This window comes from Lepisosteus platostomus, chromosome 10 (genome assembly GCF_059453375.1).
Source record: "Lepisosteus platostomus isolate fLepPlt1 chromosome 10, fLepPlt1.hap1, whole genome shotgun sequence".
Taxonomy (NCBI): Eukaryota; Metazoa; Chordata; class Actinopteri; order Semionotiformes; family Lepisosteidae; genus Lepisosteus; species Lepisosteus platostomus.
In genome coordinates, this window is record NC_142620.1 from 5,842,994 (window position 1) to 5,860,860 (window position 17,867).

The 17,867-nt window shown below is 37.2% G+C and overlaps 1 protein-coding gene and 1 long non-coding RNA gene across 3 annotated transcripts; one reads left to right on the forward strand and one right to left on the reverse strand.

The window, feature by feature from the left end:
* Positions 1-5,234: 5,234 nt before the first annotated feature.
* foxg1a (forkhead box G1a) lies at positions 5,235-14,341 on the reverse strand. 2 transcript variants are annotated; one of them, XM_088647679.1, is made up of 2 exons: positions 14,223-14,341; positions 5,235-7,469 (listed from the first exon to the last, which is right to left on the reverse strand). In XM_088647679.1, exon 2 carries the CDS (start codon positions 7,401-7,403, stop codon positions 6,174-6,176), a length of 1,230 nt encoding a protein of 409 aa, XP_088503805.1. In that variant the 5' UTR covers positions 7,404-7,469; positions 14,223-14,341; the 3' UTR covers positions 5,235-6,173. The 2 variants fall into 2 exon arrangements, with proteins under 2 accessions (XP_088503805.1, XP_088503804.1); XM_088647678.1 differs by having other exon boundaries at positions 14,201-14,341.
* LOC148653110 (uncharacterized) lies at positions 7,710-11,251 on the forward strand. Its single transcript, XR_015941600.1, has 3 exons — positions 7,710-7,924; positions 9,945-10,042; positions 11,134-11,251. It is a non-coding gene; the product is annotated as an uncharacterized LOC148653110 (long non-coding RNA).
* Positions 14,342-17,867: the final 3,526 nt, after the last annotated feature.

Consider the following 17,867-nt stretch of genomic DNA (forward strand, 5'->3'; position numbering starts at 1 on the left):
TACATGTGTTATACTATGTTCAATTTGTGGTAACCTATGTGAGCCGTTGAAATAATATTAAGCATGAATACAATCCCCATATTTATAAAATTACGAATACATAATAAGAACTGTACAGAATGTAAGATATATGGGCTTTACAGTATATATACCCTGTCACAAAAGTAACAAAACCCTGGTGATTTAGTCTTGCACAGCGGTTAGATTTTTTTTTTTTGTAGCGTGAGCTGGTGAAACAAATCTGTGCACGTGACGACTGAATGCACAGCAAACTAAAGTTTTAAATGCAAAAAAATAAAAATCATTACGGTGAAGTAAAAAGCATTATTTTTCTAGACTAGTGGGGTTAAAATAATATTTTACAGATTTTTAAATGTCAGAAACGGTCGTTTTCTAGCAAAATTATTATTATTTAATATTAATATTGTTGTTGTTGTAATTTGCTTACCCTAACAAACGTGAAATAAATATACACACCTGAACATAATTATGGATGCCATGAACTGTTTATTTTCCACGTTACATAAAAGTCTTAATAAAATAATATGTGAGGGTAGACGACAACAGAAATTGTTCCTGATTAAAATTACGCGCACTTTTAAATATGTCTTAATAGATTTTCTAAAATGCAATTAAGCATTAAACTTAAATTATTAAAGCTTTTAAGCATTTAAATTATTAAGCATTAAACTTAAATCTAAATTATTGTTGTTATTATTATTGTTATTGTTATTATTATTATAGACACCCGTGCTTAACATAAATAAGCAAAATCGTTTCTCAAACGTTTAAATATGTTGGTTTAAGTGGAGCGTCATATTATTAAAATCTGCGGATCTTTTTATTTTCCAAGTGTCTCTAACCAAAATATAGACATCAAGATAGTTAAACGATATGCAATTTTTAATGCCACAAAGAAAAATAAGTATACTTATGATCCACAAAAATCTCTGTCTAAAGTGTAAAAATGTTTATGACATTTGTCTATTGCACCTGTGAAACATTAATTCAGCATCATGCGGCGAAGATTTATAATTGCTCTGTTTATATGTATGTTCTGCCTATTTCTTTTTCCACTGATATAAATAAATTGAATGTTAACGGGTCTCTGGGGTCATCATTTCTAAAAAGTGATGATGATGATGATGATTATTATTATTATTATTATTATTATTATTATTATTATTATTATTATTATTATTATTATTATTAAACTTCGTCTTGGTATAATACAATAATACAATGTATTCCAGTCAGGGTAAGCAACTCAGCTGCGAAGCTCTGGACTAATTTTACAGCGTGATTCGAGCGCCCTCTTTCTGCGATATTTGGATGACATTTTTTTATTCGAATAACTGCTAAACAGTATTCTTTTTTTCGTTATCGAAAAGTCTCACAATGTTAAATACTGTAATGTTTGTATGTGTATTTTTATTGTGCCAATTATGCGTTCTAGGGTTTCTTAAGAACGCTCCCTTCTGACACCTAAACTCTCACAAAGGGCTGCCCAGGTTTTAAGCACGATGCGGAAAATTCAGAGAATCTCGGATGCCAAATGACATTTTCCTGGATCAAAAATTGTGATGCATCAACCCTGGATACAACCAGGCCTAATCCAGGTTAGAATGCTTATTAAAAATAATGTCTCCTCTTCCAGTGTGCCCCTGATATGGTCATTGCCCATAGCGTGCAATACTCTCAGACTTCCTTACTCAATGGCTGAGCTTTTACACAGCAATTACAGCGCACCAACCCCAAACCGCCGGCTCTGCTATACATTCAAACCACAGCTTGAACTCATCACCAGCAGCAAAGTGTTCCAAAACCCATAATGATTATAGGATCAAGCCCTACACATGCTTTGTTGCTTTTTCTAAATTGCAAATATTTAAAATTTCAAATTAATCGAATTTGTTAAGGCGTAGTTCTCTCCAAAATACTAAACAATGTATACGACGTGTACTCATTAATAACAACGCAGGTCGCTTGGATTTAAAACCAACATTATTTTTTATAATGTTTAAACCGGGAACATTTAATACAGGACCTGAATAGATCTTTTTTGCAACAGACAGATAATTGTAGCATCGTAGTGCAAAAAATTATAAAAACACAAGTAAGAAGAAAGTGTTTCTTTAAGCGGCACTGGTGTATTTGCCATTCCCACTTACTTTATTTCCCTGCCTCTCAGTATAGAAGCGGAAATCAGTTAGGTACACAATCAGATACCAGGTACATAAAGAATAAATTCCAGCAGTTCAGGCCTACTGTCTTGAACTACAAAATCAGAATCATTACAGAGCAAAAAAAAAAAAAAAAAAAAAGCGCCTCCTGTAAAATCAACTTGACCAAGTAAAAATGTTCACAAAGAAGGAATCCGGCGAAAGCGCCAACTTGTTGTTCATAAACAAAGACTCTGGTCTGCTGACTGAGGTGGTGGTTTCTACCTACCTAGACACTGCGAGGCGGCTACAGCACCGGGTTCCGTTCTGGGTGAGGGCCCTCGGCCTGCAGACGAGCTGCTAAACTGGGGGACGGGACGGGACCACACCCTCTGGCCGGTGTCACGCACTGAGAAGAGGAGTCGCGCACCAACCCCAGACCCATGTATCTTCACCTTAGCCTCGCGGCCACCCCACCCTGGACCGCATTTGACCCGAACACGCTTGTACTTCAACACCCTTCCCCCATGCCGACCCACTTCCAGAAGCGGATATTCGGTGCAGCACTAATTCCCTGCTCGCCGTTTCTAAGTAAATGTAGCTTATTTCCTTAATTTAAAAAAAAAAACAAAAGTTTGGGACATGCTGAAATGTTTTAATGTGCAGCAGGTACAACCACATTAAAACCCGTTGGGGGCAGCGCAAATTTCATATGGGGAGGCTGGGCACGGGCTGTAAAAATTTAAACCACCGAATTCAGATTTAGATTGAGATTCAGATTGAGAGCAATTCATCAATACACCCCTATAATCTAAAACAATGTGTGTGACATCCTATCTCAATCAGGATTTTCCGTATCAAAATGATCATTTTAAAAAAAAAATTGAAAGTCTCTTTATCAGCAGGCGAGATAAAAAAATAATCTACCACGAGTATAGTACGTGCTGTAAATTTTCTGGTTGGTCTCATTTGCAAACAATAAATGCTATGCTATGCTTTGATAATTTGAACCTTATATATATATACTTCATAACATATACAATATGCATACACAAACTATTCGCTTTAGGGTACAAAACAAGAAGTAGTTCAATCGGATTAACACAAAAACATCCCGCAGTGGTGTCAGATATTTTCTGTAAACTAAACGTCTACATATGCTTTCAGAAAACCCACTTATTGAAAACCAATGTAAACAATCTTTTGCGAGAAAGCAAAAATAAGTCTGTGCGCGTGTAAGTTTCAATTACAAAATTATAAACACAACAGAGCAAAACTAAAGCTCTTAATGTAGTCTATACAGAACTACACTCATTCGCGCCATTTAGAAAATAATTCTTAAAATGGCTAGATTAAATTAAACAACAATAATAATGCAATTAATTTAAATAACGCTTGTTTCGTTCGATATGAGAGTATAAATTTCTATATACAGGATTTATATAGTCAGATACACTTAATGTACTTAGTTATCCACTGAAAATAGAAATAAACATTTTGGTGTTCCAACATGGACAAGGTTTTTAGTAAAATCAACATAAAATAGCACAGCAAAGTCGTTTAATAATAAAGTAGTGAAAATAGCTTCCTTGTATCGTGTTGTCCTTGTTTGATAACACAATGTATGTCTTTGATCTGATTATTGATCAATGCATCTTATATAGATCATACTCACACAGCATTTATTACATTATATAATTTAATAACTATATAAAATGCCAAATTTGTAGTTGAATTCAAGACATATTACCAATAAGAATATACCATGAAAGATTGCTATTGTAGACGTCTGAATATTAAATTATAAATAATCCTCGGTCACGCAACACGATTTACTAGAACTTATTTTAGTCCTATTCTCACTGTTCGTCTTTTAAAAGCAAATACATTTGGTTTAAAAGGCGCTTACTGTACAGTTCTAACTGCACAACACGTACAAAAGTACATCTCCTACTATTTCAGAGACTTATGTGTCAGAAACAGTAATCTGGTATTTTATTTGTTGTATGAATTCAGAGAAGGACATGGAGATACAAGTGATTTTCCAAATTCACGGATCCCATTGTATGACCTGTACTATCTTGACAAAAATGTAAATTTAACGTCAGTTTAAATGCGTTTTCTTTTCCGATTCCCATTATCCTCAACAGTCTTTGTCAGTTTCGTGATCACCCCATTTAACATTTGAACGATAACATCTCGAGTAGAGAGATTGATTTCCATCGGCCCATTGTGAAAAGCAATGAGGTTTATTGCGTTACAGTTGAACAAATATATCACAAAGCAATTGTAAGAAATGAGCAAATTACTTGTCGCACGAAATGAGAGGAGCAAAATTGAACGTATTTGTTTATCGCAAGTTATTATTGTGTATTTTAAAACCAATTGTTCCGGAACGTTGTATTTCTAGTGCTCGAACATTTGAATACAATTCAACGGAGCGCCTAAAACATTGCAATAAGAAGCAAAACATTTTTTTTAAACTTTCGCGACTCGGGACAGAATGAAGTGATTATTCAGCAAGATCGAGAATTAAACGCGAATAAGTAATAAAGAACTAATTTTACATTGCGTATGCAGATTGTTATAACAATGCTGCCAGCAATAGGAGGTTTACTGAAGTTTTACATCTTTACCTTGTCTACTTAAATTCTGTTCTAGTCAAGCTGATTGAAAAGATACGTAGATCTAATGTTAATGTATAAATAACAGCAAGCTATATTTTAGCCAGCGTATCTAGAGTTGCTAGAACGCTGAAATGTAGAGAGCGTTTGTCATACGTCGTCCTCTTAAAGTCATATAGGCTTTTAACACCACTTACAGTTCACGCACAAATACTGAATCGAATGACTGTAAGCTTTATTGAAATATAGCTGCCTGTGAAGCATATCTGAACCACAGTGCACATACAGAGATTTCCGTTCCTGAAGGTCAGAGACTAGGCCCAACGGTCACATCCACAAAAACTAGACCATATTTCACAGCTGATCTGCTTTCAGCATTTCCGTACAGACTGCATATTGCAACCTCTTCCTCTAAAGCTGTGCAAGAAAGACAAAGTGTTCAGATATATGCACGTAACCTATTGTTTTATTTTTCGGTAAACATTTTAAGCGACAAACACGGGCATATGACCACAATATCACAATCATGAAATTTAAAGACGACATTAACAATCACTCAAGAATTTTATGAAGCATTTACTCAAAACGGTTACACGTTCGCAGTTTACCTATAATTACAATAGGTATTAACATTTCACTAATTACAAAAAGAATGTGACCTGTTAGTGACCACATACATTGAAATATGCACAACACAATCTAAAGGCAATCATTGATTTTGTCCCCTTCTGAAACTTTTTTTTTTTCCTGTCAGATGGTGCAGAATACTGGAAAAAAATACTTCAGTATCTCTAAACCCATTCTTTGGTCTATAAAATAACAGTAAGAGGTTAAAATAAAAAATATATATAAAAACGCTTCGTGTATTTAATTTATTTTAAGAAAAGGACAAAATAACAAAGAGCCTGGGGTGGGGTAAGGGCATTATAACTGCTGAATTATTTTTTTTCCGTTCTCTTTATACCACATCTTTATTTAAAAATAATAATAAAAAATTAGTATTTAATTTTGAAAAATCAGAGCCCACCAGGAAAGCCATGATAAGTGATAATACTGCAGACATGGAGCTCCGGTGATGGTAGTAGAATCTTCTTCTTTTATATTAAAATTAATTAAAACTGCAGTCACTATTTAAATACACATTCTACAGTAATTATACTGCCATCCCAACAAAAAAAAATCTATGTTTTTTTTTTCCCTCACATTGCACGTTGCTGACAGTGGAATAATAAACAACCCCCGAGACTTGACAGATGTGCACAGAAAATGGGGAACTTGAATAAAAAATACCTGGGCTTCTGTTGTTTTGCTGTCGGATTCCTTTATATATTTTACAATGTAAATGCGTGTAAAATGTTCACTTACAGTCTGATCCACTGGATGTTTGTTAGTGTATAAGTGGGTTTGAAGTAGACCCCTGATTTTGATGTGTGAAGTAATCAGAAAGTCCTCCGGAAAGTCCTGTAGTGAAACTTGGCAAAGAGGGTCTTAAGGACTCGCAGGGGAGGGATGACGGCGCCTGCGGAGACGTGGAAGAGGCCGCTCTGGCCGTCATTGAAGTGCTGCTCTGAGAAGTCATTGAAGGGTGGGGGACGTGGGGGAAAAAGTAACTGGTTTGCCCGGCTAGAAGGTTGACAGAACAGGGGTTTAAGGAGTATGTGCCAGAGCAGGGGACCGACAGGCCACAAGGCACGGAGGCGGCGAGCGCCGCTGCAGTTAGGTGGTGAGTGGCGTAAGGAATTTCCCCATTTACGAGTCTGTCTACGCTTAAGCCATTGGACGCAGGAAAAGAGTGGTTGTTTCCCAGGGTGTTTTGAGTCAACACTGAACTGTAAGACATTGGGTGGCTGGGGTAAGCCGAGGTGGTCCCATTGTAGCTCAGAGCGCTGCTCGCCCGGGGGTGGTGCAGGGAGAGAAAGGGAGACATCGGCCAGTACAAGGAGCCAGCCCTATCCATGAATGTCAGTCCCGTGGAGGTCAGGCGAGCTCCCCGTTTAAAAGCCAGTTTAGCTCTCGAGGTCGTCGATCTCCTCCGAAGTTTGCCGGTTGTCCCGCCTATGAAGACATCGTCGCTAGAAGGGTCCAGCATCCAGTAGTTCCCTTTGCCTGGGTCATCGTAATGCCGGGGAACTTTTACAAAACATTTGTTAAGGCTCAGGTTGTGTCTGATGGAATTCTGCCACCCCTGCTTGTTCTCCCGGTAATACGGGAAATTTTTCATGATAAATTCGTAAATGCCATTGAGCGTCAGTCGCTTTTCAGGGCTTTGCCTTATAGCCATCATGATCAGGGCGTTGTAGCTGAAAGGGGGTTTTTCATATTTGCCATTTTTCTTCTCTCCGTCTTTCGCGCTGTCCCCTTCTTTGCAATCTTTCTTCTCTTCCTGCTTGTCCTTCTCCTCCGTGCAGGCGGACTCGGCAGAAGTATTTTCACTCCTGGGGCACACGCTCTCGGATTTCGTGTCCTGCACCTGGGCAGGCAAAGGATTTTTCTCCTCTTCTTCGGGAGCCGATCTGTGGTGGTTGTCACTCTGAACGGCTTCGGGCACCAGGCTGTTTATACTGAACGATGATTTAGGAATCATTTTCACTTCTTTCCGTTCTCCCATATCCAACATCACACACAGGATAAAATAGCAACAGCAGCAGCACAGTTGGATCTCAATCTCTTACGCTGGCGACTCCTGTAGTAGTAAAAAAAAATGAAACAACTACTTCATGTTCTTGAAAAACACGTCGATAAGAGACAGCTAGCTACAATTAATTACGGAGCCACAGACACTAGGCTGTAAAAAAAATTTGGTTGAACCTTTTTGACAACAGCCAACCACAGAACTAGGAGCATGAAAGCGTCTTCCCCCTCCCAGCCAATCACGGAGCGGACATTCACAGCACTTGAAGCGCGTAAGGATACACAAGGTTCACCAACGCAATGCAAAATGTGCCCATCCCATCAACAAAGGTTCTCGTTCTCGGCTCCAAACCCAACCAAGAAAATAAATCACATCGCCTCCATCCATCCCACTGTATTGGATAATTTTAGTCTGGTGATTCAATATTTTCTCTCTTTGTTTAAAGTTTGTTTATACCTCCGTGGAAAAACACAAGAGGGAAACAGAAAGGTGATGGAAGAGGAGAGGTACTACTTTATGTCTCCAGCACCAATTCTACTTTTTAATTAATCGATTTTAGAAATACACTAGCGGATATCTATATATATATATTTTTAACAAAAGCCGTGTCAATTACTTTAAGTTCGTGTATGGACTTCTTCGTGCATGATGAACAGTACGGCTTAACTGTGCCAAATACATGTAACGAAAAAGAGGTGAAAGAGAAGCCAGGGCATTAAGATTTGTCTTGGAGCGGCTGAGGAGTCGATGTAGGCCTTGCTCTTTCTAAGCCGTTTCTACGTCTTTCCTCCTTCCTAAAATTTCAGTAGATTAACTTGTCTTAATGTCTTAATGAGGGGAAATCTGCAGGCGCGTAACAGAATATTATTATGATAAAATGCTAGAAATTCCTTGCGATATAAATTCATTTTGTTTTGCGAATGATTTCATGGTGGACGAAAATACGTAATCGAGCGCGTTACAATATGACGGGCGTTTATTTACATTATATTTAGATACCAGTATATGTGAATATAATTTATGTGTGTAGAAACAGACACATGGTACACTTTTAAGACAATTTTCTGTAGTGCCGTAAAGTATTAGAATTGATACAGCATGTCAGTCTTACGAATTATGTGCTAAGCTTACCTCAACCTATAACCCGTATAGACACGACGTGTAAAATGTAACAAAAATGTAATTTATACAACTATATATTTTACCATGTGGACACTATATATAAGCATGTAATATATACACATCTTAAAATAGTTAAATTAAATTCTCAGATATTTTGATTCTCGTGAATTGTTTTGAAAAACAGAATACTTATTAGCAATTATTAAATATAAACATAAGCCTTTTAAACTTAATACTGTCACTACCAAAACAACACTTGTAAGTATTATAAATATATAATATGAATATATCCATATTTGTATTATTAAATGTAAGTTTACAATACTATAATGTTGACCTAAAATTGACAAATCTAAAGATAGTTAAACCAAGACAGTTTTTCCAACATTTCCATTAGAAAAGAAAAGATAAAGGTCGACAAAAATGATCATTTTTATCATCAGGTTATTGCTATAAAGTGTATGGGTGACAAATATATTACTCAGTCTGGCGTGTAGTTAAGTGATTTGGTGCAACCGGATTCTGGGGTCCAGGTTACGTAAACATTTACTGCTGTGGAGTATCGCTACTATTTGTACCGCACTTTGATATGCAGGAGGGAAAGTGTTGATTAACGTGAAAAAAGAGATTAGTTGATTACAGACTCATAAACAGCAAACTGTTATTGGAACTGTTTTAAAAATAGACGCATCTGGGTGTTCGTGTTGAAAAATACTTTGTGTTTCTATTAAAACCGACATAATTTTGTATACAAAACAGCATAATGCACGTTCAGCTGTGATTTTATACAGCTCTCGGAAATGAATTATTGCGTTATGAAGTATGGGCATCATACTTTGATTATGACATGCTAGAACAGAAGCTGCACAATAAACAATAACCTTTTTGTTAATTATATGCAAATAATATCAGGAGAAGTGCTATATTATACTCTAAACATTTTTTGCTTGTGAGTTAAGTGCGTTCAACGGGAGGCTCCTTTCGTAGATTAATAGCAATTGATATAGAACAAATGCTCATAGATCTATCAGTATGGCATTAGTACGAGCGTTATTTACATTGTATTGTGTTTCGTTTTTACCGGACATTGTAAGAACAATCCAGTTAGAGTCACGCCATATCTGCATTTTGATTTGTGGTTTGCAGGCCTTTTTGGGTTATTACTCACGTGTTCGGACATTCTGTCTAGCCACCCGTCCCATAGAAGTTTATGTGTGATATCTGAGAAGCACCTGACATTACAGTACAAAAATGTAGCAAAAAGTCAAATAAAAATGTCCAAATATATTTAAACTGTTTTTCACATTTAGGTTTGCCAGAAAGCCTGCGCGAACACACTTAGATATCTAGGTGTTAACTATTTTGTCGGGTTTTTCCCAAAATTCGTCTTATCTTCTGTTTTAGTCCAAGGAGACGAGATGGGAGCACACCATGCGAGAAGAGATCTGCTACGCTGAAGCCAAATTATCTCTACAGCCATTCATAACAATAAAATCAAAATGGTAATTAACTGTAGCTTACACGTCTTGGACTTGTGCGTTTCATTTCAGGGGTGCATTTCGTTAAACTAGTGTTGCGTGTAGGTTCCGTTTTCTTTCTTTCTATGCATTTTAAAATTCAAGTTACAGAAATTCTGTAGTTACCCAAGTGCGTATTTCTGAGGGCAGAATTTCAGGATATTGATGTTCATTTCGAATGATTATTATTTTTTTAAATCCGTGACATATTGCTGTCCCCGGAGTTAAGTCACGTCCTGCAATAGTGAAAGACACGTGTATGCATACCCCCGCCCTCGGTTCCACGATTTTTGTTTTTTTTTTAAATCTCTGTGCTGGAAGCTTTTAAAGGAGTCCCATTGATGCAACTAAATCCAAATATGGCCTCTGTAGACTGAAAAATGTGTTAACAATTAGTGATTGGAAGTTACTGTATTTAGCATGTTGTATCTTATGTGGGTTTTGGTTACAGGTTATATGATTACGTTTGCGAGAACAGTAGTGAACTAAACTTCCCAGTGAGAGGTCTTCGCACGAGGGAAGTGTTACTTCAGTACAGCAGCCTCGCCGCGTCACTCATTAAGAGTCGGCAGGTTGTCAGCGGTTCCTCAGCAATCAGAAACCCCGCACTAAAACTAAATTAAGAGCCCGATGATTAAGACAAGCGTCTACCAGGCCTGTCATTTCAGCATCTCTCCATCATAACATTGTGGCACAGTTGAAATTTCCTTTTAAGACTACAGGAAAGAAATATTTTAAACCCCCCTTTTGAAAGCAGCGTCCTCCTGTTGGTGTCTGTGCTCTGTTACCCTTCCTCCTAGCCCCATGAAAGCACACGGAGTTATCGTCCAATAAAACGATAAACATTGTAATTGACCACAGAAGGTGAGTATTCCAGGGACTCCTTTTGTAGAAGAAATTCGCTCTCGTGCTCATGTGTTCCAGTAATGTTGGAAAGTAAATTGTGCATCTTAATTTTTAAACAACAACTCCTTCTGGTGTATTTTTACGAATGCATTGTTCGTTTGTGCCTTGGTGCTCTGAACTAATTTCGTTTAAGACAAACAGTGTCTGAAAGATGTTTTCTTTCTTCACAGATGCTTGGCCTATTGGAAATGATAAAGCTGAACAGTAATTTGAACAGTACATAATTTTTAACAGTTATGTAGTTATGTTCCTCTCAATAAACATTGCAGAAAATAGAATACAAATAAATGTGGCGACTTTGTCAATGATTGTAAGCGGAACTCCCTTAAATGTTCAAAGATAATCTTTCTGCTTTATATTACAGGTACCAGAGAAAATGAATACCGGGCTTTTCTACTAAGTAGCTGGAAAACCACAAAATATCATCCCTGCAGACAACCTGCAGTGTTCAAACCTCGGATACGAACTGAGTGATAGGTTTTAACAAAAAGAAATATGACTGATCGAAACAAATCACATGCGGTATTTCGTCATTTGTCATATAGCTGAACAGTAGGTCGCAAACTGCCCCTGCATTCTGATAGTGTTTTGTGATTATTGGCTGATACCGTTTAACATAATAATTGTAAAATATCTAACTACGATTAGCATCAGACATAATGCACTCCGGACTCGAGAAAAACAACAATTCATTATTTGACCAAACCTGGAAAATTGACATTGCAAGTCCGATAAGAAATCTTTCAGTGCTGTAAACTAAGTGATTTCGAGTTACTGTTTCCGCCGGTCTCTCCTAACTACAGCCTGCGGTATGCCGCTAAATTATTGTTTGTTGTACGCCGGAAACGAATGTTTAAAAATATATCATTAACAGCAAAGATACAAACATCTGATGAAGAAGAGGCTTGTCCACAGAACACTACGCTAGGCACGACTATTCCTCGGTTTCTGCAATATCTTGTTAAACGTGTATACTCTACACAGCCTTGTGTTAGAGTAACCAGGTTTTGAATGGTTATTTCTAGGTAGATGGACCATGACTCGTCCTTTTAAAACAAACATAGAGCAGATCGCAACAGAACTTAACGGTCGTTCACGTGGAGTACAATAAACATACAATATTTGTAATTCGAAATGCAGAATTAATTTGCCCTAAAACACCGTCTGGCGACAGAAGTTCTTGGTAACCACAGTATTGAAAAACTAATATGTCCCCGGGGTCCTCTTGTGGCTTTTTTTCTTCATTTTGGAAAGACTGATATTCGCAATTATTTTCGCCTTTATTTGCTTCTTCGTCTTTCGTCTCCCTTGTTAATTCCTCTACAACTTGTTTACTGTTTTCTCAGATCAATGGTGTATTACACGTTCCCTGTATGAGCCTATATTATATGGAATCTATACTTCTCTTTACACGTCAACACAATACTGATGTTCACGATAAATCCGCATAGGCACATACAACAGAACAACTCAATATTTACCACTAATTGAATTATGCATATGTTCATAATGTGCATCGTGATCTATGTCTCAAAATATTGAGAATAATATACACCCAAATAAAAAGGGTTATTATTGTCCCAATATTGTCCAAAGAGGCTAATATGCAGTAAATCTTATCCACAATAGCTATTTTTTAAAATAAAATGTTTGGTAAAATATATTCACTTTTAAAATAAATTCACAATTTTAAGAAATTATAGGCGACATGTTAAAAAGTTTATTTTCAGTTATTGGACAACTTCACACGTGGTTTGTTTTCAAGCAGCCACGTATTCCTTTACAGTAAACCTGAGAATACTGATCAGATAATTACATTAATTGCTTGGAAGATTATAATTGGCGTTAAAGCACTAATAGAGTTACACTGTGTATGAGGTGTGTGTCCCATGGTAAATATTTAAATTGAGCAGCTTGTCTAGACTTGCTCCTGTTTTAAACCTTAAGATACAAAACAAAAACATTACATAAAAACAGTATAACTACTAATACCGCGCAGTTCAATCAACCGTCTTTGAGCACTTTGTTGTAACGCGTGAGTAATTATAAAAACACGTTGTGTGGTTTGTCTTGATATAAACTAGGCTTGGCAAGAGAGTAAATTTAAATATGGTCATATATTAAAATGATTATTTGCTACAATTTGCTGAAGGGACTTTCTATATTTGCAATAGTATACATTACTTTAAGGACGGAAAAAAAGAAAAAACATAACTGCAATTTTAAAACATTACGAAACCATAAATACAAATTGTCGCAGCTAAGATATATAATTCAAACTAATTACAGAAAATTGTTCTAAAGCTCAGAACAATGACGAACCATTATGTCTTTTTAAGACTGACAAGCACAATTACTCTAAAATACTGAACGTTGTTGAATATATAATTGATTATAATCGTGTTACTGTTTGAATAAAGATGACGGAAGCGTTTAACGCTGACAACAAAATGTTTATAAATACGCTATTTATTCAAACAGAGCCATGATTCACTGCAGGGGCACACATACTTTGTGTATGGAAATCAGAGATGTTATGCGGAGATGGAAACAGAACTACCTGGAGACTTTGCAACGCCTGGTTTCAGGGCCTTTGGGAAGCAGGTTCTCCTCAGCGCTGTCGTGGCAGCGCCCTCTAGTGGTAGGTGCAGCGCTGGTTTGCGGCGCTCCGAAAGGCTGGCGAAGCGCTTTCCCGAGTAAAAACACCCCTAAAACACCGCACTTTACAAATACAACAAACTAGCGACCTGTTGTTTAAACCGGAGCCTCGTTGCTGCAACATTCAATCGTCAACGTAAGAATACAGTTTTGCCCTCGGGCTAAATGTGTGGCGCAGCCCGCTTTGGGGTTGAAACCGGTCGGCAGGAAACCGCAGTGAAGTCATACAGTAACTGTACAAAACGTCGCCGTTTTAAGGAAAAATATTGTATTGTCGTCCGCGAACAAGCTAACGCTTTGTTCAAGTTCGCGTATCAGAGATAGTTCACCGTGTGACGCGTGTAACTGTATCACCAGAGTTTGAGAAGTTCCCGAAAATTACGCTTCATAACTTTTGCCGTACGTGAAGAAAAACATTCATTTCACATACAAAAAAAACCAAACAACAACAACAACAACAACCCCATCATATATAACATACAATATCCTACGTTCAAACGGGGGCAACGGACGGGTGTCAGAATCTACGAACAACGACACACCTCTAAGAAAAAGCAGTTTGGTTGAAATACCACAAACCTTTCGTCCCCGTCCCCAATACCTTATTGCGGCCACTTGTTCTGAACGAATTCATAACCCCGGTACAAGGCGAATACCCCCCTCCAATTTCAAGAGAAGCGGCCGAAAGCGATGATAAAAAATTCGTCGCCAACCGGCAGACCTCTCGCGTGCCCCCTCCCCTCCCCACCCGCGAGAGCCCGGGCTTCCTCGAGCGCGCAGGCAGGCAGCGCAGCCGGGCGGTGCGGGAGCGCGAGCTCCCCGGAAACCGACTCCCACCGTTACCTTGGCAAGCCGCGCGACAGAGCCCGGGCGCTCCGCCGCACCAAGGACGGCGCTGGAGGTTTCGGGGCCTCTCAAGCACAGCTCTCGGCGGGGGCTGGTAACCACACTCTCTGGCCACCGACTGTAAAAGCCTTCCCCCCGTTAACCTAGCTAAACTTGAACGACCCTTTTGACTGTTTTCTATGTACTGGTTGTCTAAAGTAAGCGGAACTTCAAAGTCACAGTAGCCAAACAGCCTTACTCTGCGCCCACTCCAACCTGTACCCCTATGCCCGCTGTAATATCAACTGCCTTAGCACATTATATTCATTTCCGCGCTAACACAGATTTGTGCGATGAATGTGGAGCGTCTCAACCTAAAACGTTAATTTAGGCACGTCAATACAAACATTCCAACAAGCGTCTTAATTCCAGAAATAAACTACAACCCTGCCCTACACTGGAAACAATCTTGTCTTTAATTCTGGCAAAGGAAAACAGGTTTAAATTCCCATCTTGTTATTGTCACCTAGATAGTATATCAACAAAAAACACAATGAAAGTCTTCCGCTATTCTCTAAACATCAAAACTATTGTCATTATTTTTTGCGTGAAATCGATCACAACCTTTTAAGTATATTTATACTATTTTTTAAATAGGATGCAAAATTAGTGAATAACAAATTCTTCTATTTTTTTTAGTCGCTATTAGAGAACACTAAGAAATATTTCTGAAGATCATTTTGTGAATTTCCTTGAGGAGTATTCGTTCCACGCTAATTGAAACAAGAACAAATCCCAGGAACAAGTTCAGGTTTTTCAGCCAAAACACTATTGCAATTTAAGAAAATAAACACAATTATCTAAAGATTTTCAGTCTAATCTTGTAACATGAGCTGTGTGAGTTGGAATTGTTTCTGAAAAAAATATCCACATCCGGTACGTGATTGAGATCTGCGTCGTTTTGTATTTGCATCTCTATGTGTAGCCTTGGCATTTCTTTGCATAAAATAGTTGAAGCCACAGAAGCAAATCTATTAAGTTTATTGCTCTGTTTGAACCCCCTTTAACACACATGAAGGACTTCCTAGTCATTAATGCTAACAAGGACTCATGCCGACCAAACAGCTTACTTGATAACATCTCATTATTATTATTATTATTATTATTATTATTATTAATGACGTTTAAAACGTGGACTTTTTCGGAGTTTTAGGGTGTTCGTTTACATCATTTATAGGATTATAGGGAAATTACATTCTTATAGCAACCTTGCATTTCACATGAAACTCGCCACAGTGCGTTTACTTTTACAGAACTCTGGCGAAGAGTCGTATGAAGTTCTTTTTCATTTGACAGAGGGGTACAATTGTTCCGATTTTCAGTGGGGAAAAGTTCAGGATTTACGGAACAGCTTACAAAACTCACTTTGAAATAACGAACTATTAATGTAGTTCTAAAAAAAATCGATCGTCTTACCTCGATCTCAATAGTTTATTTATACAAATTGGAAATATAACACATATCTGTCGAATTGGAAATTAATCTGCACATTAGAACTATATTTAAGCTGTTTGCCTGTAATAAAAATCTAATAATTCTTCTTTATGGAGAGAAGTAGAGGAAATACCACGTCGATTTTCAGACACGTAAGAAAAACGTGAACTAATATATGGCATTAGGCATTTCGAAAATAACGGTGAAAGAAATACTTAGGTCTAGTTTTATACACATTGAATGAACAACATTTTCTAAAAAAAAAAAAAAACCGAGAAATGCAAATACACGATTTATTTTCAGCACACGTATTTAACAATAAGACCATATTTATTTATTTATTAAAAACAAACTTTTTACAATTGTTATAACAGAGGCTCATCTGTAACTAGTCGGCCCTTGATTCGTAACAACAATGAAACAGGAATTAACCAGAAGGCAGAAATGTGATGCACAAATGTATTTCTGTGTCGTCTAATTACTGATGATAATTAATTGGAGATGGAATGGGGAGTTTTGAACAGCTTGGAGTTGGGGTCAATTAAACGAACAAAGGGGAAATTCTAGGGGTTGATGTTCAAGACTGAAAAAATACATACAAAGACGCCTATTCTACCTGGTAAAAATACGGCCAGCTCTGTTATTGTAAAAAAAAAGAAACCTTTCTTTAACAGTTGTAAAACGGAATAGAAATACTGAAACCTGATACACAACAGACAACAGGGAATGTTGAAAAAATGAAATACTGGGTAGTCTTAAACTGACCTTAAAGTACAAATTATCTGACATCTAAATCTACCACGAGGAGTATAAAGGTCTTGTGAAATGTAGCGGTAATTTGTCGCCACCGCGTGGCCACTAATTTAACCAGCCACAATTCTGCTTTAAATTCTTAATCGGGCGAGATAAAGGCTTTATAATCTTGGCCTAACCGAACTCTTGAAATAACAACTCAACCTTGACTTACTTGTTATCGTTATTTTTCAGCCTCTAAAAATCTCAAAACACCAGTCATTTTTTGGTTGACAAAATCCGAACTGAAAACTTCAAAACGATTAAACTGAGGGTTCCGTTCAGAAACTACAAGAGAAAATAAATATTTCAATAGGTGTATGATCACAAATCTAATATGTTACATAAACAAAACAAACCTAAACTTCTAAGAATTATTACTACAAAGATTTCCTATTACATAAGTATTATTTACGAAGTAAACTTCATACTGCATGATTTTAGATTGTTGTAATTTTAATATATTATGCAAAAGTAGTGCATTTCTTAAACCTTTACCCTTGCTGTAAATGCCTACCTAAAACTCTAGTTTGCAAGCGATCATATTTCAACGCTTCCGTAAATACGATCTAACGGATTCAGTCCAAGTTCTTAGATTCAATATAGAACTTAGAGCTCACGCCCGCGTATTGTACTTCTAAGGCTTAAAATTCATTTGACATTCTTTACGGAGAATTGCTCTTAAGGCTTAAATGTTTGAAAAACACAATTTCAGCTAAAGTCCAGCAAGTCGGCGTTACAGAACTGTACTGTGTACAAGAGAATTAAATTACGAGTCCTTATAAGGAAAAACACAAATATATACATCAAACGGTAGAATAAGTTGTGCATTTCAGTGATATGTCAGACAATTTACCGCAAAGCAAAATAAATTATTTAATAATTAAACAAGTCATATTCAGCAGACTCTGAGCATATTTAAATATGTGTTTCAAAGTTATGGGGACGTAACATATTGATAGTTTGTGTAAAAAGGTGTCATTAAACGAAACAATCAAGTGTTACGCAGTTTAAATAACAGAATCTGCTTCAATATCTTGTGGGGACTCAAATCATCACAAGAGCCGACTGTGAAGCGACAAGCCGGAGGCGCTGCTAGTATAGGAAAAAAATGTGGAATAAATACTATGCTACT